The sequence below is a fragment of the Solea solea genome, chromosome 7, assembly GCF_958295425.1.
Source record: "Solea solea chromosome 7, fSolSol10.1, whole genome shotgun sequence".
NCBI classification, from domain to species: Eukaryota; Metazoa; Chordata; class Actinopteri; order Pleuronectiformes; family Soleidae; genus Solea; species Solea solea.
In genome coordinates this window covers 30,294,647-30,317,740 of record NC_081140.1, presented here as the reverse complement: position 1 = coordinate 30,317,740, position 23,094 = coordinate 30,294,647, and the positions used below count along the sequence as shown (strand labels likewise).

General features: G+C 42.5%; 3 protein-coding genes across 7 annotated transcripts; 2 read left to right on the top strand and 1 right to left on the bottom strand.

The window, feature by feature from the left end:
• The first annotated feature begins 2,877 nt into the window (after positions 1–2,877).
• On the top strand, positions 2,878–7,037 carry scg2a (secretogranin II a). The gene is made up of 2 exons (XM_058634832.1): positions 2,878–2,985; positions 4,626–7,037. Exon 2 carries the CDS (start codon positions 4,635–4,637, stop codon positions 6,627–6,629), a length of 1,995 nt encoding a protein of 664 aa, XP_058490815.1. The 5' UTR covers positions 2,878–2,985; positions 4,626–4,634; the 3' UTR covers positions 6,630–7,037.
• Positions 6,738–11,868, bottom strand: ap1s3a (adaptor related protein complex 1 subunit sigma 3a). 5 transcript variants are annotated; one of them, XM_058634834.1, is made up of 5 exons: positions 11,719–11,868; positions 10,519–10,735; positions 9,182–9,290; positions 7,903–8,040; positions 6,738–7,830 (listed from the first exon to the last, which is right to left on the bottom strand). In XM_058634834.1, exons 2-5 carry the CDS (start codon positions 10,695–10,697, stop codon positions 7,777–7,779), a joined length of 480 nt encoding a protein of 159 aa, XP_058490817.1. In that variant the 5' UTR covers positions 10,698–10,735; positions 11,719–11,868; the 3' UTR covers positions 6,738–7,776. The 5 variants fall into 5 exon arrangements, with proteins under 5 accessions (XP_058490817.1, XP_058490816.1, XP_058490820.1 ...); XM_058634833.1 differs by having other exon boundaries at positions 10,519–10,697; positions 11,719–11,866; XM_058634837.1 differs by having other exon boundaries at positions 6,738–7,812; positions 10,519–10,697; positions 11,719–11,864.
• Positions 11,869–12,751: 883 nt separating this feature from the next.
• On the top strand, positions 12,752–22,010 carry dhrs12la (dehydrogenase/reductase 12-like a). Its single transcript, XM_058633896.1, has 10 exons — positions 12,752–12,861; positions 14,517–14,650; positions 16,317–16,399; positions 16,521–16,616; positions 17,489–17,570; positions 17,665–17,726; positions 18,612–18,716; positions 19,155–19,245; positions 19,386–19,523; positions 21,209–22,010. The coding sequence occupies exons 1-10, from the start codon at positions 12,806–12,808 to the stop codon at positions 21,322–21,324; spliced, it is 963 nt and encodes a 320-aa protein (XP_058489879.1). The 5' UTR covers positions 12,752–12,805; the 3' UTR covers positions 21,325–22,010.
• The last annotated feature ends 1,084 nt before the right edge of the window (positions 22,011–23,094 follow it).

The following is a 23,094-nucleotide window of genomic DNA, read 5'->3' as shown; positions in this document are numbered from 1 at the left end:
ATCTTACGCAAAATGCGACCTCAAATACTAACAACACGCTGCTGTGAAAATGTGTCCAGAGGGGAAAAGCATAATTGCCAGTAAGAAACTTCTCATGTGACCTGAGGAAAACCGTGTGTGTGTGAGTGTGTGAGTGAGTGTGTGTGTGTGTGTGTGTGTGTGTGTGTGTGTGTTTGTTGGAGTGGACAGACAGTGGAAATGGGGGTGGAACTGAGCTGTAATTGGTTTCTGTTTACCAGTAATCCTGCCACAGACACAACCACAAGCAATTAGCCAGACAGCACTGGCTTTATCAGTGCAAAACTAGCACTGTGTGTGTGTGTGTGTGTGTGTGTGTGTGTGTGTGTTCGTCCGTCATGAGGGACAGTGTAATTAGGCTGAGGGAGAGGTGAGATTAGAATCAGCTCTTTTGTCCTGGTTTCTGTTTCTCTCCTGGTGTTGGATCATGTGCTCTGACAACATTAGAAAGGTGGATTTTATTCTAATGAAGGTTAATCTCTCTAAAATCCTCCAGGGGAACTTTGAAAATAAATAACTAACTGAAACACAGCAGTACAAATTATTTTATGTGACTCAGTAGGAATCCAGAAGATGTGACTATCACAGAAGTTCTCTAATGACTTTAAAAACTTTAAATTGCCACAAAGAAACGTAAAATGGTCAACATTATTAATACTGACAGACATTCATCAACAATTCTATAATAACCGTTCAGCATAATAGGAATGGAGTGATTTGAGTGTGAATGACAGCTCTGGGCCTCCTCTGGTCTCTGTTTATATCCTCACAGCTGAATCTGAAGCATCACAGAAGACTTTGACCAATCACAGAGCAGCTCACAGAGAGAACAGGTGCTCCTATTCCACTTCACCTGCTCTGCACACAGGTCGCTGCGGCTGCAGATTACACAGCAAAGAAACCTGAAAATATGTAAAAGACAGTTGAACAATAAACGTAATAAATCAAAGCTGAGTTTCAAACATGGACAGATTACCTGGAGTCAGAATATTCTATACTTTCACTTATGTCTTTCTTATTTTGCTTTTCCTTTTTCACATTTGTCTGTCATGTTTATTCATTTATTTATTATTCTTGTGCAGTGCCTGTGCAAAATGTGTCTTTGTGTGTTTTTAGTCATTGTTGGTTTGAGTGTTCATTGTTACTATGACACAGCAAAAGTTCAGTGACATTTTTATTTGTGTTTGGTAGAAATTAAACACTGATACTGACATAATGGCGTACAGTAAATATGGGAATTGAACCACATGGTTGAATAACAGGTGGTCGGTTGTCACCGGGATGCAGAGCTAGAGTTCAGTGACAGCTGCAGGAAAGAAGCTTCGTCTGAACCTGCAGAGACAGTCTGTGGTTGGGGGCACTACTCACAGTGCTGTGTGAGTGAGAGGGGGAGTGGCTACAGCAGGAAGAGCGGCAAAAGCCAATGTGTGCTTCTTTTACCATATCTTATGCATTACTTACTGTATCCAAACAACGTCAAACACGGCACTGCACTTACTCGTGCCCGTATCAAGACACCTGTCAAGTTTGAAATCATTCGGACCTTCATTTTCACTGTGTCATGCCTTAATCTGTTTTCTCCCTGTCTCTCATATACACCTGCTCCTGGTCTCTCTCCTCTGTCTCTAGCCTGTCTCTCCTTCTCTCTTCTTTCCCCTGTGTTATGTCCGTTAGGACGTGATATCCTGTGTATTTAGTCCCCTGCTTCACTCCTCCAAAAAAAAGCTTTAAAAATAGAAAAAGGAATGGAGGAAATCTCAGAAAGAGCCTCAGAGGAGGGAGTTCTCCTGCAGGTAAACAACAATAAAAGCACACACTACACAATCCCTACTGCAGCTTTGTTCACAGTCTAACTATGACATGCTCTCTGAGTCACAGTGGGAGGAGCACACACACACAGACGCACACATACGTCTCACTGCAGTCCCCGCCCACCTCGGGCTTTGGCAGAGTCCATATGTGAGTCATCGGTGGACTTCAGCTGTCTCTGTCCCTCAGACTGTGCTGCAGCAGAGACCCAAGTCAAGCACCACGGAGACAAAGTGAACCTGTTATCAGCTGTCACTCAGCTGAGCAGAGTTTAATCCTCCTCTTATGTGAAACAGGTGCTGGCGTCACGTCATAAGGAGGACAGGGACATCAGTCCTTCAGTCCTTCAGTCACTGCTCCTAAATATAGCCTCACATCATGAATTCATTCATTTCACCAGGAGATGCGACAAAAGCCATTATGCGGCCGCTCGAATGTGCTGCCTCCAAACTATTTCAGTTCACATTCAAAGAGCCAAGCACTTTTGTTTGGCTGACTCAAATTACTGAGTGCGTCAGAGAGAGAGTGTGTGTGTGTGTGTGTGTGTGTGTGTGGGTTTGTTTTTCTCACCTCTTTAGGACCATTTTTCATGACGACCAAAGACTGATCCTAATAAACCTCATTTCTGTGGCTGTTAGGATTTAAATGTACATTTAGGTAAACAGGTTTTTTTTTTTTCTTCTTATTCACACGTTCATAATTATTCAACCAGACTAAACATTCATCTACAAGTCCGTATTGTATTAAATATGTTAAAAAAAAATCATTATTGTTATTATTATCATCATCATTGCAATGTTTTGTAATTATTATCAATATTATCTTTATTTAATTTTTTGAAATGTATGAATGATTTTTGAGTGTGTATTGTTTTAATGTTGTTAATGACAGCGGGACTTCATGTGTGATATATTCCATCATGATCTCACGATAATGAAACTCATAACGATATTTCACTGAGATAGCGTGTGTGTGTGTGCGCGTGTGTCCTCGCTCTGTGACGTAGAGAGTCAGGTGCCTCCTCTTATAGCATGAGGAGCTGTCCGCGGTGCTGAAACCACACACGCGCGCACACTCTCTGATCGCGAGGCGGAGACGCAGAGACATGCTGAGCTCTCTCTGCTCATCATAAACCTTCTACAGGAGCTCATCTCAAAGGTAACTGGTCGCATTACCCACACTGCACCGCTCTACATGTGTTTATCGCGCTGTTTCTTGTTCTTTTCTCTTCTCAGCCATTTCAGCCGCCTCTCTGTTCACCAACCTGATGCACCGACACAGATGTCGGGGCGCAGAGGTTGCGTAGCGCCGATGTGTCTTTGTTCTCGTCTCGTAGTCGCGTTTTTCGCTTTTTCTTTTCTTTTCTTTTTCTAGTCACACGTTAAAAGTGACAAAGCTTTTATTCTGAAGTTCTACAGATTGACACGTTTGTAATTTGCAAACGTAAACATGGAAAATGACAGCAAACGCTTATGAACCGCAGCGTGTGGCATCTATCTATCTATCTATCTGTCTGTCTGTCTGTCTATCTATCTATCTATCTATCTATCTATCTATCTATCTGTCTGTCTGTCTGTCTGTCTGTCTGTCTGTCTGTCTATCTATCTATCTATCTATCTGACTGTCTCTCTGTCTGTCTATCTATTTATCTATATATCTATGTAACTTTGAAGAGCAGTGCACTTCTTAGAAAACAGTTTTTAATTTAAACCTTGGAGAAAAAAAAAATCTGTATTAATTAGAGTCGATGTTTCTTGTGAACATCAGTCTTAACGGGTTGCCTTGGCAACGGGGGCTGTGACTCACGGCGAGCAGCAATTTGACGACTAATGAGATTTGCACGGGAGCGGAATGCCGCTGCGCTGCTGTTATTGTGACTGCAAACAACAGGCGGCGGGATTCCACTATAAAACAAAAATTAAAAAAAAAACAACATGATAATAATGATAATGATAATGATAATGATAATAATAATAATGATAATAATAATGATGATAATAATGATAATAATAATAATGATGATAATAATAATAATGATAATAATGATAATGATAATGATAATGATAATAATAATAATAATAATAATGATAATAATAATAATAAGTATGATAATAAAATAATGATAATGGTCATAATAATAATGATGATGATAATAATAATTGAATATAATTATAATAATACTAATAATAAACATGATTTAACAGTTCAGAGATACATTTTAGATGCATACATGTTTTAACGGTTATGTCTTTGATTAAAATCAGTACAGTTGTCTGTGAGCAGTGATGATGTCATCATTAGAGGAGGCATTAAAGGATTTTTTGTGGGTGTGTGTGTGTGGGGGGGATGGGGGTTATTGATCAATAATTCAAGATTTGAGAGATTCCAGATTCATGAGCACAGCAGTTCAGACCCAGTAATGAAACTCGTCCCTTTGTCTCCCTTTGCACAAAATCGAGTACATTTATTTCAATATTTGAACTCCATAACAACGTTTTCAGCAGAACAGAAATCCAGAGATCTGAGAGAACGACACTTCTGCACTTCACTGACGTCACAAACTAAAAGCTGTGTCAGAGATGGAGAGATCAGCTGCTGAGGATCTGTGTTCCCACATTCACTTACTTACTTAACAACGTGCAGATAAAGCGTGTGTTGTGCAGCGTACTGCAGCTTTAAACGTGACGATAAACATGAACGACGTGACAGAAATGTCACAGCGCTAACTGCTGGGAACCTGTTAGTTTGCACAGGTAAAGGTCAGTGCTGACATGTGCATCCTTGTCTTTGCTCTGCAGGCGTCAACCATGCTGCACCTCCTGGAGACCTCCACAACAAGCAAACTCTTCCTCGTTTCTTCTACAAACCTCTTCTTCGTCCTCCTCTTCCTGGGTTCCTCTGGTGTTTCCGGAGCGTCTCTCAGAGACACAAAACTGTGGGGGAGTGACTCCGGCTCCCAGAGAGGAAATGCCCACACGGCTCCTAACGTGGACATGATAAAAGCTTTGGAGTACATCGAGAGCCTCCGTCAGAGAACAGGCACAGACTCGCAGCAGCAGCAGCAGCAGCAGCAGCAGCAGCAGCAGCAGCAGCAGCAGCAGCACGGCGCTCTCGCTGCAGGTTACGACCCCAGCGACATGGATGATGCAGAGGAGCTGCGGGCCATGCTGAGACTAGCTTCCAACCCCATGCAGAGTAAAGATGACGAGGAGGAGGAGGAGGAGGAAGAGGAAGGTGACGAGGGCAGGGAGGACAAGAGTGCAGAGCTCCTGCAGGCCGTGCTCAGCACACTCCAGCAGGCGGAAAAGGCCTCAAAGCCACTTTCACTTCGCCCCAGCGCAGACGGAGAAGACACGAAAGACAACTCGCACCGCAGAGGACAACAGAAGCAGCACGGCATCCCCCTCCACAAGAAGCTGCCCCTGATGTTTGAGGACGAGGAGGAGGGTGAGGAAGAGGAGGGTGAGGCGCCAGGTTTGAGGCACTTGAAACGCACCAACGAGAACGTGGAGGAGAAGTACACGCCCCAGAATCTCGCCACGCTGCAGTCTGTGTTTGACGAACTGGACAAGCTGACGAGGGCAAAGGTCATGCACAAGCGCCAAGACGAAGAAGACGGCACGGAGGATAATGATGATGAGGAGGAAGAGGGCGATGATGATGATGATGATGATAGTGTGTTTAATGTGAGGAATGTGGCGTACGATGACGTGGGCGGAGATCTGGGACTGGACTGGAGTCTGCTGCAAGAACAGGACGAGGACAACAAAGAGGACGGGGACGACAAAGAGGACGAGGACAACAAACACGACGTCGACCGAGAGCTCGATTATGTTGACGACAACGATGAAGATGTGGATGAGGATGATGAAGGGGAGGAGGATGAGAATTATCCAGTCAAGAGGTCAAAGGATCCAGATGATGTTGCCAACCTGGTGGACTATTACCTGCTGAAAGTGCTGGAGAAAACAGAGGAGGAGGAGCAGAAGCGAGAGATAGAGGAGGAGGAAGAGGAGGAGGAGGAGGAGAAGAGGGCTGAGAGGAGAGCGGCTCAGACTCTGTACAGAGATGACATCTTTCCCCGAACCATCTACGAGTTCATTCAGATCTCCCAAAAATACAAGATTCCTCCTGTGAACCTGATGGACATGCTGAAAAGTGGACGAATGACGTATCAAGCGCCGTCACAACAGATCAGCAAATTATCCAGAGTGCAAAACAAGCTCTCCCAGATCAAGAAGATGCACACGCTTCCTGAGGCGAGGTTCTCCAGCAGACGTCTGCCCGTCAGCAGGAAATCCCCAGAGCAGCTGAGGACGGAGGAAATCCTCAGAGTCCTGGGGTTAGACGGCACAGAGGAGCGCGCTCCTGTCAGGAAACAGCAGCAGTCACGACTTCGCGCTCAGCCTGCCCGGCGTTTGGGGGAATCAGCTCCCACACAAAGACGCTTCCCCGGCACGTTAAAGGACAACGACGGCGACAACACCATGGACGAGGATGAGCTGGCGGCGTATCTGACAGCACAGATGCCAGCACAGTTCCTGAAGCCCACGTACAAGGTGGCGGTGGCGAGCCAAAAGCGTGACGACGGCGGGGAGAGCGTGACGGGCTCTTTTGAGCAGAACATACAGGATTATTTTGATCATGGGGACTCAGAGAAAAGCCCCGAGGAAAAGAGACAATCTGAGGACGATGACAGGAGCGCTGGCTTTGAGAACGAGGCGGTGATCAAACTGCTGAGCTACCTAAACCCAGAGACAACTGAGGAAACTGATACTGATGCCAAAACTGTCCAGAAATAAGGCTTAGTAAAAGAGTATATATACGTGTATATATACACACACACACACACACACACTGTGTGTGTGTGTATATATATATGACGTAAACATGTCAAATTAAGTTATCAGTAGATTTACAAAATATTTTATTAGCAAAAATGTGAGTGACAGTCATCATTCATTTAATGCTTTGTTTGTTTGTTTGTTTTTCAAATCAAACAAACTTAAGAACAGAACATGTGACTCACCAGCCTTTTACATCCCAACACACACACACACACACACACACACACACACAAATCAGTGTTGCATTCCTTCAATTCACTTGTGTTGTTTCTTCTTCTTCTTGTTTTTCAGTGAATCTTTCTTAAATGTGGTCATACAGTATGTGACATACCTGAGGTTAATAAAGCATTGACTTTATTTTTCCTTACTGTGTCGTGTTTCTTCATTTAAACAATTTCAAACAAAAAAAAAGATACATATGCCTTTGCCTGCCATGTCTCATCATTTACAACATTTCATATCTGCACTCACCGACTCTGAGCTCAAAACTTTAGAAGTATGAACATGTGTGTGTTACATTCACACGTGATGACGTCAGCTGCTCATGACTCACTGGTTACATTTTGTGACGGAGGAAACGGCAACATTGTGCTACTAAAGTGAGACGCTCGCAAACAAGTCGTACACAAGAACATGAATTCTGCTGTTCATTCAGCAGTTTCATGGGAAAATACTGTGTTCCATTTACATCAGAACTCGGAAGTGGGAAGTGGGCGTGACGTCAAACCCGAGTTCATAGCATTCCAGTTGAGAAGTGGGAAAAAAACCCTGAACGCAAACGTGTCTCAGGATAGCAACAGTTAGCATCTGTCAGTCTGTGGAGGTGAATTCTACTGTCGTTCAGCACTTTGATAACACTCTGCTCTGCTGCTGTATACACACAAGCGCTCCCTCAGTCAGGTCTGATAGTATTGCTTCACAGATAATGCAACATAATCTCTGTTCACAGAGGCAGCATAATAACAAAAATCAAAAACAAAGTTAAGTACTGCAGTTTTAAAAAGGCACAAATATAACGTAGACTCTTCAGAAGCATGTGTGTGTGTGTGTGTGCAGCTTTGTGACGAGTCATGATTAGTTGAAATCCTCGGCGTGTCTTGGCTCAGTAGGCCGGTTTGCTCATGTACTCCTCCATCGTCTGCTGATGACACAACAGCTACATGAGTAATGAGAGAAGCTCCAGTGACTGAACGTCTTTGAACGTCTTTGAACGTAGTTTATACTTTACCTCCTGCAGCGTGTCGGCCTCCTCCATCGAGACGCCCACGGCTATTTTAGACGTTTCCAGGACTTCTCCTCCCATCAGGAATTCATCGAGGATGAAGTAAGCCTTCTCAAAGTTGAAAATGATGTCCAGCTCACACACCTGACACACACGGACACAACAACATACCATCAACATCCACATCCACATCCACATCGATGAGGAAAAACCACATCTTATTATATACTCATTATGTTGATTGTCATTGTTTGTTCTGAGGCATGCTGTGGCCACCAGGGGGAGTAGAGAGCACAGGCTAATAAAGAGTGGAGGGTGATGAGGACGTCTTAGTGGTTTTAACAGACAACATGACACGAGCCAGATCCTAGAGTTGATATTGAGAGCGATCACTTTGAAAGCTCGTAGATATTTCAGACTCAGACACGAGGCGGGAAATCCGTTCAGTGATTTGACTCAAAAACAGAAAAACAAACAATGTAAAACCAGCAGGTTAAATAAGAGGCAACGGTCAAAACCCTGAAGAGAAGAGAGGAGACACACAGGAAGAGTGAAGGAGACAGGAAACTTGACAGAGGTTACCAAAATAAAAGAGAAAACACAAGGACAGCAGTAATAATGATAATAAGGATGAGTTCAGAGAGCTTGACAGTAGATCCTTCTCCTTAAATCTACATTTTTCATCTTTTAAATCCCTGATTTTAATCCATTGTACAGGAATGTGTCCTTTTATCTTTATTATTATATCACTCTCTGTATTTGAAGTAGTTTTAATGTACTTTTATTATTTTATTCATTGTAATTGTGTATGCTGTATCAATGCCTGGGGGGTTGTTTCTTTTCCAGGGCAGATTTTTAATGTGAGTCCTGTTTAAATAAAGGTTAAAATAATCGTTTTGCTTTTATTCATAATAACATTTGGTCATTCTGTGTCTCACCTGTCGTCAGACACAGATCAATCATGACAAAAACCCAATGATTCTTATATTATAATACAATAACAGGATTTATTATTATTACAAGTTTTATGTTTGTGCTTATTAATTTTATTTGTAAGTAAAGTTTTAAGTCTTTGCTAAAAACCTACTTTGCATTGGCTTTGAATACCAGCTGAACTCGTCTTTTATTTATTTATTCTTGTTCATTTCTTTATTTGAATGGGTGCAGCTCCTCCTCCTGCTCTGTTTCCATTGCTGTGTTTCAACTCATTTGATCTGCGACTTTCCTCATGGTATTTTAATGCTTCCTTTAAGTTCATTTAAGCACAATAATAAGCTCTACTTACGTTGCCAAAGTATTTATCCAACAGCTCCACATATCTGTGCAGCACCTCGAGGGCCAGCAGCTCGTTGTCCTGCTCCTCCAGTGCAGCACAGAAGTACAAGCTGGCGTATCTGCAATTTAAAAAAACAAAAAACAACAAGTGTGGAGTCAAAATATGTGACGATATTCCATCATGATGTAGCAACAAACCACACGCATCACTGTATTTCACAGAGTTTCAAAATAGAAATGTTAAATAAATAAAATAAAATAAAATAAATGACTTTAAATATCAAAAACATGCATTGCAGTGGCAGGCCTGGTGACACGGACTGGGGGGGTGGGGCGTATGTTTGATACTATCATTTAAACTTTTATTGATTTGCAAAAAAATCAACAGACAGAAAATGACTCAGACAGAGGATGTGGCTCCGCCTTTAACCTGGTGCTCATGTTCTGTGTGTTTAACTCGACCTTTACTCTTTATAGGTCTCCATTGTTGAGACATGGGCGTGTCTCACACACACACACACACACACACACACAGAGTACAGAGCATTGAAGGGACATGTTTGTCCAATTTATGTTTGTTCAAGTTTTTGTAGACATAAAAAAGTATAAAGATCGTCCATCCACACACTCTGACTGAAGGAGGAGAGTCCTGATCTGGTCCTTCCAACAATCATGGGCGTCTGATTTAAGGCTGATTTGATTTCAGCCTTTGATTCTCCTCCCTGAACGTGTTTGACTGAACGCTGTGTGGTCCTGTGTCTTGACTGGATCGTCTTTGTCAGGATTAAAACTTTGAAAATCATTCTTCAGTTCATTGTGTCTGTGAATGAATGAATGAATGAATGAATACATGAAAAGAAAGTGCTGAGTTTCAGGTGGAGGAGCTAAAGAGTTCCAAGGTAAGGTTCCTGAAGAGGAGGAGCCACTGAGTGAAAATCTTAGTTTTTGGACTTTAAGATGGTTAAAAAAAAAAACTCCCTTCATCCAAAGGTCATGTGATGGGGGCGTGTCTTACTTCAGCGTGTGTTAATGAGGTTGTAAAAGCTGCTGCTGCTGATAGTGGGTTCAGAGGAATGGACCAAAGTCTCTGCAAAGTCAAAAGCACTTTTGTTTGATTACGTCTGTGTTCATGTTGCATTCACATAATTAATATAAGACTCTGTGGAGAATTTCACACTGGTTTAGGTCATGTGAGCACATTATAAATAAAGCTAGAGAAGAGAAGAGTCAAGTATTAAAAGACGATAACAGACTAAATCTAGAACAGAAGAAATAAAAAGGAGTAAAAACCGAGAGAATAGACGGATAAATCAGTGAAGCCGGAGAATGTGAGTGTGCTGTTTGTACCTCTTGTAAACAATCTTCAGGTCTCTCCACTGGAGGAAGTTGCTGGAGCGCGGTGGACGAGCCAACACTAACATCATCATGTCCCGCATCACTTTCTTCTTCTCTCGCTCCGTCAGTGGCATGAACCACTTCTGCAGCCGCATCTTCCCCTGACGACTGAACAGCAGCAGGAAGCGCATCTGAAGAGGAGCACGCCGCGGGTCATCAAAGGGTTCTGCTGCAATGTCGCCAGGTGTTTGTCAACAAAGGAAACTACAAACTATACTGTACGTTACTATATTAGCCCCTCCCACTCTAGTTCTGGAGCTAGATCACCGTGGCAACAGAGCACATCTTTATACTTTACAACTTTAAGTGATAGGGACGAGTTATAGCACACTAGTGCTCGTGTTGTGTAAAGAGTGATTAAGAGGTGCAGAGGTGCAGCTTCATGCACGTGCGGCTCGTCTCTGCGACAAGATCCAACCTGTGGAAAAACACTGGTGTGTACATGACTGTGTGAGTGTGAGCAGAGATACACTCAGAACTCTTTTTGGCAGCTGAGATCCTGCATGTTACTGTTTGCACTGTCTCGTTACAGACGTTTCATCAGAGACGATTGTGATGTTTCAAACATGGAGATTTTTACGCCAACTGAAATGTTTCCTGCTGCTGTTTGTGGAGTAAGAGCTGCTGCGTGTGCACCACTGTGTTAGTGAACTGTCCAATAAATATAAATAGAACAGATTCATATCAACATAACAAGGATTTCAAACGTTGTTGTTACACTGATGCTGATGCTGATCTTCACTGTCAACTCACTTTTCTTCAATAACATTTATATCATACAAAGAGAAGCATAGTTTCCTGGCTGTCATTTCCACCGGAGAAATAAATAAACAAACAAACAAATACATAAATTAATTAATTAATTAACTAATTAATAATAATAAAAAATAAATAAAAATGTATTTATTTATTTTAAAAAAAACATACGTACACTGATCTCTAGTGTTGGTTTCTGACCTTTGGTCCCCTGAGCTGATTTGCAGCAGTGAGATGATAAAGTTTCCTTTTAAAGTTTAGTTTCACTTATTTCAAACAGAGTTATTTTGCGAACATAAAAAGTTCAGAGTGATTTCTGAGGCGAAATAAAAAGACATATTTTGTGGAAAACTGCGCACATGCAGCAAAGTTACGTCATCGAATTCACTCCCTCACCATGTCATCAGTGTCAGTGTGAGAGAGAAGTGGACCACATCCAGATCCTCGTGCAGGTCCTGATCAGTCCTGACCCTCAATCCTCGACTCTGTCTGCTGCGTCTGGACAACGCGCGACATTGTTGCTCCTGTGCGCGCGCGCGCTCTCACCTTCTCCAGCCTGAGCCGCGCCCTGCTGTGGGGAGTGGGGGCGGGACTTCAGAGCGGGCGCACACACACACACACACACAGGTGAGTCAGTGCAGTGAGGACAGGAAACAGACGCGTGCGCACGAGGTCTTCTGGAGGACTTTTTCATTATTATTTGTGTGTATTTTACATCAAAATGATGAGTTATTATCTCTTTATTATAATACTAACATATATTTGACTGTCAAATGGGGTTTCCATAGTATGTGAGAGGATGAATTATTAAAAGTTATGTAAATGTATAATTGATTTGTTGTTAGTGATATTTGTATTCATTATTAATATTATTGTTGTTGTAATAATAATAATAATAATAATAATAATACAAGTTCATAAAGGTACAAAAACAAGAGAACAATGCAAAAACACACACAGAGACAGACAGACAGATATCTGTACTGAAGTATTACTTCATATTATTAGTATAATAAATAACAATAAAACAATAATTATAATAATAACAATAAACAATAAAATACACTGTGGACTATGTGCAGTATACTGTATAATCACCATATTTAATGTCATGACGTCAAAAACACACACTCAAGAACAGTATTACACACATAATGTAATATTCAACTGAAATGAATCTGAATTTGTAAATTCCCCCTTGAACAGGGGAAACGTGGGAGATGTGACGGACAGATGTGCAGCAGGTGACAAACAAAACACAGGAGAAGATACGAAACATGTCATATAATTCATGTTAACCATAACGAAGGTTACAGATGCATATGAGAGAATACAGCGTCCTTCCTTCCTTCCTTCCTTGCTTCCTTGCTTCCTTCCCTTGCCTCCAGTGGGTGGTGTGTGTCAGCAGCTGCACGTGGTGTGAGTGCAGTGTAAAAGCAGAGCAGAGAGCTGAGGCTCAGTGTCAGGCTCCCGGAGTGAAACCATGTCTCTGTACCGTAACTTCGCCTGGTTCCTCAAAGGAATGACCGAGTTCACCAGGTAACCATTCTCCTGACCTCTGTGTGTGTGTGTGTGTGTGTGTGTGTGTGTGTGTGTGTGTGTGTGTGTTTTCATTTTTGCAGGTCACAGTTCTCCAAAGAGTCTTGAGCAGAGGTTAAACGTAGTTGTTATTTATTTAGATCAGTAAAGTAAATGAAGGAAATATTCAAATGGAACGTGTTATTATGGTCTGACTGTGATTTAGAGTATTTTCCTTCATCTTTATTACGTGTGTGATATTTCTGAGTGTTTTTATTGACGTGAAACATATTTGATTCACTCCAGTTTGTATCTTTGTAACGTGACAACATAGTTTCATGGGGTTTCACAGGTTTTAATATGAAAATGAATTAAAATAACTTTGTTTTGAACGGAACACGTGTGAATTATAGACCCTAAAACTGAGGAAAGATGAATTTTATAGAATCAGACATCGCACTGTTATTGTAGAAAAAAGAATAGAATACTAATCAATAATCAATAATAAGTAGTATATAATTATACACATCGAGACCTGAGATGGTTTACTCTGCAGTAATTGATTAATAGTTTTGATATTTGATAGATGGCAGTTTTGCATCCTTTAAAGGTGCAGTGTGTAACTTTAGTCTCTGTTTGTTCTTTCAGAGCAGAAATGATGTTTGCATTATCAGAAAATAGACTCTGTCATGCAAAACTATCAGACCTGATACAGCAGTGTGTATACGACACGAGGGCGGGTGGAAATAAGCATTCGTCCCATCAAACTGCTGAATGACAGGGTTTTTTGAGCAGTAGAATTCATTTCTGAAACGTTTCTTTAAGTCTTGAGACAGAATTGACTTCCTGTGAGACGAGCAGAGGTGACACGAGGTCTGTACTGAGAAACACACAGAGAGTCGTGTGGTGCTGACGGGCTTCATTAGCATCGTGTCATCGTGTCAACTCATTTAACAGGGATTTCAAGTTCAACTGTGTTGAGGAGACAAAGGAATTCTTATTCTGTGAATCCTTCAGTAACACGAGACGTCAAATAAACAGCAATACTGGGAAAAACAGAAAATACAACATTCAAGAGGGCAAACAAACAAACAAACGAACGAATGAATGAATGAGTGCAAACTCTTGTGGAGCCGTGTAAGAACAGCTGTATTGGTCCAGTGTGATCAGATCTTGTGAAGAGGTGCTTTTGTGATTGTTTCCCGTCTCTCCTTTGTTCTGTGTTATCATTTCTCCCAGAGTCGTCTGTCAGCCCACGCTGACCCTGCACTAATAGCTCTCTGCATGACACCAGTGAACAGAGCAGGCATTTAACACCACTAAACCGCCCTCCTCGACCCCTTCACCCCCCCTCTGCCACCTTCAACAATGGCAATCTAAACAATGGGTTGAATTGAGGTCCTTGGTGCCACACACACACACACACACACACACACACTCTCTCTCTGATGCTATTGTCACTGTCGTCCCAAATCCCTTTTCATCAGAGATGATGACAGACACTCTCTCTCCTTTATTGTATCAGCACAGTAAAGCAGTGAAGCCAAATACAGTAAGAAGGATGATCTCAAACACTTACCCCACATGACCTGAACACACACACACACACACACACACACTGAGGCAGGGACACATTCAGCTCAGTGAATACAGTAAACAGCGTCACTATCTTACAGGAGCGCCTTCCTGTCCGCCTCTAAGAGGTTCGTGGAGAAGGACCTGGAAGTTTCCGTGGCTGGACGCTCCTTCATGATAACAGGAGCCAACAGTGGCATCGGCAAAGCCACCGCCATGGCCGTCGCTAAGAGAGGTCACACTCTCTACACTCTCCACACTCTCTACACTCTCCACACTCTCCACACTCTCCACACTCTCTACACTCTCCACACTCTCCACACTCTCTACAATCTCTCCACTCTCCACACTCTCCACACTCTCCACACTCTCTACAATCTCTCCACTCTCCACACTCTCCACACTCTCTACACTCTCCACACTCTCCACACTCTCTACACTCTCTACACTCTCTACACTCTCCACACTCTCTACACTCTCCACACTCTCCACACTCTCTACACTCTCAACACTCTCCACACTCTCCACACTCTCTACACTCTCTACACTCTCCACACTCTCTACACTCTCTACACTCTCCACACTCTCTACAATCTCTCCACTCTCCACACTCTCCACACTCTCCACACTCTCTACACTCTCTACACTCTCTACACCCTCCACACTCTCCACACTCTCCACACTCTCCACACTCTCTACACTCTCCACACTCTCCACACTCTCCACACCCTCTACACTCTCTACACTCTCCACACTCTCTACACCCTCTACACTCTCTACACTCTCTACACCCTCTACACTCTCTACACTCTCTACACTCTCTACACTCTCCACACTCTCTACACTCTCCACACTCTCCACACTCTCCACACTCTCCACACTCTCTACACTCTCCACACTCTCTACACTCTCTACACCCTCCACACTCTCTACACTCTCTACACTCTCCACACTCTCTACACTCTCTACACCCTCTACACCCTCTACACTCTCCACACTCTCTACACTCTCCACACTCTCCACACTCTCTACACTCTCCACACTCTCTACACTCTCTACACTCTCCACACTCTCTACACTCTCTACACTCTCTACACTCTCCACACTCTCCACACTCTCCACACTCTCTACACTCTCCACACTCTCTACACTCTCCACACTCTCCACACTCTCCGCACTCTCTGCACTCTCTACACTCTCCACACTCTCCACACTCTCTACACTCTCCACACTCTCTACACTCTCCACACTCTCCACACTCTCTACACTCTCCACACTCTCCACACTCTCCAAACTCTCTACACTCTCTACACTCTCCACACTCTCCACACTCTCCACACTCTCTACACTCTCTACACCCTCTACACTCTCCACACTCTCTACACTCTCTACACTCTCTACACTCTCCACACTCTCTACACAACGACATACACATGAACACAACACGCCGCTTATAGACCAATCATTTAAAAAAAGAAAGATTTTCACTAATTATGTCCATTCCTACAAGAATAATTAGATATATAAGTAAGCTATACACATACACACACACACATACAGTCATATACAGTATACACACCACAATACGTTTATCACAACTATGTGTAACCACCCACTTGTATACTCATAATATATACATATATATACATACTTTTATATACGTATATATACGTTATATTTATATGTAAACTAAGTTGTATAGTTATAGTTGTAGTTTTAGTCTGTACTTAAACAGACAGATCATTTAAAGGTGTGATACGTGAATGTGAATTGAGATGTAAGGAATAATAATAATCTCTAGTGTTTTTATAAAGAAGGTGAAAATATTGTCACATCATGGGAGAATATTATATTATTATATTATTATATTATGGGATGCTGAATGTTTGTCTGTGTTGCAGGTGGGACGATCCACATGGTTTGTAGAAACAAGGACAAGGCTGAGGAAGCGAGGGCTGACATTGTGAAGGAGACAGGAAATAAAGTACAGTATGACTCACCTCTCAACACATATTAAAAAACATGGACACAGACGACCTTGAAAACGACCCTGGCTTTCCAGACATGATGTTATTCATTATTATAAATGTCTGGTGTCATTACAGGAGGTCTACGTCCACATCCTGGATCTGTCTGAGACCAAGAAGGTGTGGGAGTTTGCTGAGGCCTTCAAGAGAAAGTACAAGACTCTAAATGTCCTGGTGAGGCATGGAAACTGATCTTTTTTCACATGATAATTCCTCTAATCACTTGCTCACAGCTTCATCTCACACTGACATAGTTACATGGATGAAGGAACACCATCCATCCATTGTCTAACACCTTATCCTCCGAATGAGGGTCACAGGCCCACTGGTGTCAATCCCAGCTGAAGGCGGGCTACACCGGTCCAGTCCAACATATAGAGACGGAAAACTGTTCACTCTCGCTTCACAGCTACGGTGAATTTAGAGTGTTCAATTAACGTCTGCATGTTTTTGGACTGTGGGAAGAAACCGGAGAACCCGGACATGAGGAGAACATGTAAACTCCACACTTGGGTCCCTCAGCTTAATCTGTGTAAGACTGAGGTACTGGTCTGCCTCTGCTTCCCTGCATGGTTTCATCATCCACACATCACCTCTTGGTATAGGCTGGAGTTGATGGCCCTCTGTTGGGCCTCTCTTTATGTACAGTGATCCAGAACACAGGTGCCACGCTGGTCCCGGCTGGTCCTTAACCAACCAGTCCACTCTTAATCAAACTCCTCTGGCACAGTCGCTCACTACAGACTGACTCCTGGTTCTGCAACACCATTAACTAACTCACTCACCATAACTTGTCTTGAACACTCTCCTCCTGCACGTTGCTCTTTGATTGATGAGAATCTTTTATTACATAGTAACAATCTGCCAAAACGAGCAAATGTAACGTAACATTGTTTTCTGTAGATATTCTTCAAAGACAAACCTTTTTATTCTGGCTTTTATAGTTGGATACATTTTTCCCTTTTATATATTTAGAGTGTGTGTGTGTGTGTGTGTGTGGGTGTGTGTGTGGGGATTGTATAAACTGACCAGTGTAATCTGTGCAGATCAATAATGCAGGCTCCATCATGAGTCAGAGGGAGGTGAACGCTGAGGGACTGGAGAAGAGCTTTGCCACCAATGTTCTGGGTGAGACAGAAGCTACAGACACGAGAATGATGAATGATGAAGAATGATGAAGAATGATGTGAACAATGCTGTTGTATCCTTGTGTTTGTAACAGGGATTTATATTCTCACCAAGAGTCTCATTGCTTTGCTGGAGAAGAGCCCGGACCCTCGAGTGGTGAGTGTGAAACACTTAAGATGTGGTTTTCCACAGAAGTCCATAAGTTTAAACATTGCTTTATAAATAAATAAATAAAATAAAACAAACAAAGAAAAGGAAGATGGACAATGATACGTTTAATAAATGAAACATTGATCAATTATTTAGACACAGTGTAGAAATGCAATATGCATGAGATTAATCTGACTTCTAATCACAGAGATCATCTAGTGTCATATTTATGTAAAGCAGCGTTTGTCTGACGTGGATTCTGTCTGAGTACAGTGTTCCTGAAAAGACTCAGTTATTGTTTCAGTGAACTCACAGCTGCTGTGTCTCATGGTCAGGTCAGACGTACTGTAAGACAGCGTTTCACAAACTTATAAACTTATAAAAAGTGTGCATCACGTCGGCATCATGTAGCAACTAAACTATCACAGGGTTCCTCGCAATCATCACAATACAGTGATTCTGGGATACATCACAAATCTGACTGAAGAAAACAAAACGTTTATAGTTGTTAAAAAAAGTTAAAAGTAGAGCTGTCAAACCATTGATCACGATTAATGGTGATCAATGGTTCACCATCACGATTAATCGCATTAATGTCACATTTGTATCTATTCTAAATGCCCCTTGATTTCTTTGTGTCCCATTATTTCTTCTCATTTTAATGCTCTTATCAACATAGAAAAGTGGATCTGCTTTCTTTGTGCTAATGTTTCTTTTATTGAGACAATATCTCTGTCACCTGCATATTGTGACTTATTGCTCTTATTGTGAGAGCCGCACAATAACAAGAGAGGCTGTGTGTCAGGACCTGTTTTCATTGCTCTGCTGCAGCACAGGTACAAACAAACCCCAACACTCCAAACCTCGTCTCTCTCTCTGTCTCATGTTCAGATCACAGTGTCATCAGGAGGAATGTTGGTGCAGAAGCTCAGGACGGGAAACCTGCAGTCTGACAGGGGGCGCTATGATGGCGCCATGGTCTACGCTCAGCACAAAGTAAGAGCTGACCCTGGACCTGAGGACCGCTGTGACAGCGGGTTTGCTCTTGATAAAAATGACTGCATGATGTTTCACATTTAAACACATGTTTAAATGGAACGATATTTTCCTCTGAGTGGATGAACGTTGTGTTTTAGTCTCTCCTCTTATGGTTTCCCACATTTCTCCAGTGCCGTGAAATGTGGAAGTGAGAGTGATGTTTCAGTCACGTGATTCATCCATTCATGTGCTGCACTCACTTATTCACAAGTGTCTTTTAAAGACAGAAAAATGAACCACATCAGTGTCTGTGTTCATGGGTTTGATGCTGAACATCGAGAATGTGAAGAAACTATTGTGCTTCACCTATTAATAGTCTGACCCTTCATCACCTGTGTGTGTGCGTGTGTGTGTGTGTGTGTGTGTGTGTGTGTGTGTGTGTGTGTGTGTGTGCAGAGGCAGCAGGTGGTGATGACAGAGCAGCTGGCAAAGACTCACACAAACCTTCACTTCTCTGTCATGCATCCTGGCTGGGTAGACACTCCAGGTATCGTCCCCTTCACACACACACACACACACACACAGTGACCAACACATTAAACAAAGGTATTTCCTATTTGAATGAAAACAGACAGAATTAATAAAAGTAGTTTCTTTCCTTGTTGCTTGTCTGTGTGTCTGTCACAGCGGTGGCCAACGCCATGCCAGACTTCCATCGCTCCATGAAGGACAGCCTGCGAACCCCGGAGCAGGGAGCCGACACTGTGGTGTGGCTGGCTGTGTCTGAGGCCACAGCCAAAAACCCCAGTGGATCCTTCTATCAGGGTACGACACACTCGTTCATCCTCTCATTCATGGTCTGTATTTATCGTCTTTCTCGTGTAAACACTGCAGTTTTTCACGTCTTTCATTCACATGGTGACACAATGAAAGGCAAATCGCTCTACCACTGATCCACCGCAGGTTCGGTTTACCATAATAAAAATAAACGTTTGAATCCTCCATGACTGAAAATGACACGAAAACATCGTAAAATAGGAAGAATGGGATTGTGTGTGCGCGTGCGTGCGTGTGTGTGTGTGTGTGTGTGTGTGTGTGTGTGTGTGTGTGTGCGTGTGTGCGTGTGTGTGTATGTGTGTGTGTGTTTGGCCTGGGTCCACTGCAGCTGGATTGGGCTGCACTTGGTGCCAGAGAGTGTCAGAGAGTACAGTGCCTCTATGAAAACACTCTGAAATACACATGCATATGCAACAGACACTCATTTCCCCTCAGGTCTGTAAACATGTGATGTAACAACAGTCTTCTCTGGTCTCCTCTTTTCTTATTTCAATGCCAGTTTCTGCTCCTGTTCATTCTCTACCATTGTAAAGGGATCGGCTGACACATAATAACAATAATAATAATAATAATAATAATAATAATAACACTAAACATTGTCAATACCAAGTAACCCAGAAAATGCACAACTTAGTTAAGACAAAAGTTGAACTGTTTAAAGTTGTAATCACTGACGAAACAACAGGCAGAAGGTAATAACACCACTGAACGCAGACAGCACTGAGGAAGGGCAGGGAAATATGAACAAGGTGAGAAGAGACAATTAGACACAGGTGGAATCAAAGGGACGGGAAACAAAAGACGTGAAATCGTGTCCGTGGAGATAAGGCTTACTACTTCAGTGTCATCTTTTAAATCTCTTCTTCAAACTCATTTTTATAGACTTGCTTCTTTTTATCCTTTTATCCTTTTATCTCTTGCTTTTCTTCCTTTTCTGTGTATTTCTTATTTATGTATTTGAAAGCACTTAGTAAATTGCTGTTTTTAAATGTTTTTAAAACTTTACTTACTTACTTACTATGAGCGTGATGAGACACAAGGTCAACTTAACAAAAGGTCACCACATCAAAGTTAACTTTGTGTTGCTTTGTAAATGCAGAGAAGAAAGTGCAGAGATTTTTACATGTTATAAATATGTTATAAATAGTCAGAGAGACTCAGAGAGACTCAGAGAGAACAGCTGCTGCCTTGTTCAGTGACAGAATAACACATGAGTGGATCAGAACTCCTCAGTGAGAGTTCACACAGCAACACGAACCTTCTTGATCTAAGTGGCTGGAATATGTTCTTCCGCCCCCTGCTGGCAGCCATGTTTAGTCTCAGTACCACATTCAACCACACGTGAGCCCTGCAGAGAGCAGTGTCAGGAGATGAGCCTGGATGACTGTGTTGCCAATGGTAACGCAGGTTACATTTGCTCTGTGCACAGTTTGTATTGCTCTATAAACACAGGCCACATCTGGCCTGTGTTGATGAGGTTGTTCCAAGTTTCCCAGTTCTGAGTACAAATGGAATGCCGCCTAGAAACATCCCAACCCAGAGCAAAACAAAGAGGAAACAGAGGGCGGAGTCACCTCAGATGATTGACAGGGGATTGACTTTTTTAGTACTTTACTTTCTTAAGGAAAATGCTGAAGATTCTATGTTTAAAGTCTGTGTGTTTTTGTGCTCAGACCGAACGATGGTGCCGGCTCATCTGCCTCTGGCCTGGACCCACAGCTCCTCACTGGAGGAGCAGGAGTTAATGTCTCTACTGGAGGAACTGGCCAAGACGTTCCAGCCTCACTGAGACACTGAGACACTGAGACAGCAGGACACTAACACCAATCATCAGCTAACACGGGGCGAGACCAGGGTCCAGCATGGACCTGCTTCTGATGTTGTCCCCAAACTGGTTCAAAGTGGGACAAATGGAAACCTGACAGACTAAACTCACTCTAATGCTTTTTAACCACCGTGACTGTGATGCTGCCATCCTCGACCTCGACCACACACACACGCACACGCACACACACACACACACACGCACACACACACAGGCTTTTACAAAGCACAACATCCAGTCTGTCGCTGTGGCTTTAGCACAGTTGTCAATTAGATGGGAATCTGATTTGACCCAAAGTCACGGCCTCACACGACCTCACACGACCTCACACGACCTCCTGTACTCATGTCTGACGTCATTGTCCGCATCATTAACACAAGTGAACTAAACAACAGAGTAACTCGTGTATCTGTTGTATTGTAGTGTGGCTGCTTCACTGTGAAAATGTGTTGTCACTAAAAACAAATACACCACACAGCAGCAGCATCAGCAGCAGCGGCAGCAGCGGCAGCAGCAGCAGCAGCAGCAGCAGCAGCAGCAGCAGCAGCAGCAGCATTACCTGACCTGTGCCATAAAAACAATGTACCTTTAAAAAGGCTTTTCTTTTGTCTTGTAAATGTCTGCTTGAATAAAGAACATAACTAACCAAACACACGAGAATATCTTTATTTTGTGTCGACCCGTGAGAACCTCTGTTGTCAGGTAAAGTATTTTCCTCTTGATTTGCAAATCTCTGCATCCATCACACCTTTAAACATCTTGTCCATCTGCTGTGGAGACAAACGCTCGTATCACCAAACACGATCTGTGACAAGGACACGAGGAGAGGCAATGACTGGGTGAATACACTCAGTCCTGTGTATAAGTTAGATATACGACATGTGCAACAGTGAGGGGAGATAAATAACACCACTAATGTACATGCTAATAAGCAACTCATTAATGGTGAATATATGTTCCCTAATCTAAAGTGTTAGCCTTTCTTTTACTCTAGATTAAAAATCACAAACTTCACCTTTAACATTAAAAAAGCCAAAGAAATAAAGCAGATATTAAGTGACATGAAAGGTAATGAGTGTATTTTAAGATAAGCACAATCGGTGTGTGTGTGTGTAGCTTTATATCCACATGTATCTGCTTTATCAGGCTAAAGTCCAAACATGTCCAGATATCATTTACAAGCCTTTGATTTAGAGTGTGTTCTACATCCATGTCGTATGATATTAAAAAGTATATCATGATTAGATTTTTTCCCACTTCTTCATCAAAATGAGCAGAAAGAAAAGTAAACAAACATGTGCAGTGGTAATAGATAAATACTTTACTACAAATATAAATATACACTACATGATCAGAAAACTGGAATGTGACTACATTTTGAAACTGGGAACATTGTAATGCTCTTTTTTTTCCCACTAACAATAAGGCAAGCATTAGTTACACATTAGAAGAGAATTGGCCGCTATTTACAAGGACGCTACATTAAATCCAGCCGTTATCTGGCGATGATCGCTCCCAAAGCAAAACACAGGAACTCAATGAAGGACGACGACCACAGTGCAGTTCAGTGCAGTGGAGACGAGGTGATGAGAGACGTCCTCGATGAGACGCTCGGGACAGATCCAGAGCTTTGTGATGACGTGAGAGTGAACACAGCACTCATGAATACTTTGTTCTTCTTTCATTAAGGCTTTACAAAGGACACGTCAGCACTTTAGAAAAGCACCGGCTCTA

Excerpts from the sequence above, each read along its gene's own strand:
- scg2a (XM_058634832.1), top strand. The coding sequence starts at position 4,635 with ATGCTGCACCTCCTGGAGACCTCCACAACAAGCAAACTCTTCCTCGTT.
- ap1s3a (XM_058634833.1), bottom strand. Across the intron at positions 9,291-10,518 it reads CTGAAGATTGTTTACAAGAG|ATACGCCAGCTTGTACTTCT; the intron begins GTACAAACAGCA and ends TTTAAATTGCAG. Across the intron at positions 8,041-9,181 it reads TGGATAAATACTTTGGCAAC|GTGTGTGAGCTGGACATCAT; the intron begins GTAAGTAGAGCT and ends CGTGTGTGTCAG.
- dhrs12la (XM_058633896.1), top strand. The coding sequence starts at position 12,806 with ATGTCTCTGTACCGTAACTTCGCCTGGTTCCTCAAAGGAATGACCGAG. Across the intron at positions 12,862-14,516 it reads GGAATGACCGAGTTCACCAG|GAGCGCCTTCCTGTCCGCCT; the intron begins GTAACCATTCTC and ends ACTATCTTACAG. Across the intron at positions 17,571-17,664 it reads CTTTGCCACCAATGTTCTGG|GGATTTATATTCTCACCAAG; the intron begins GTGAGACAGAAG and ends TGTTTGTAACAG.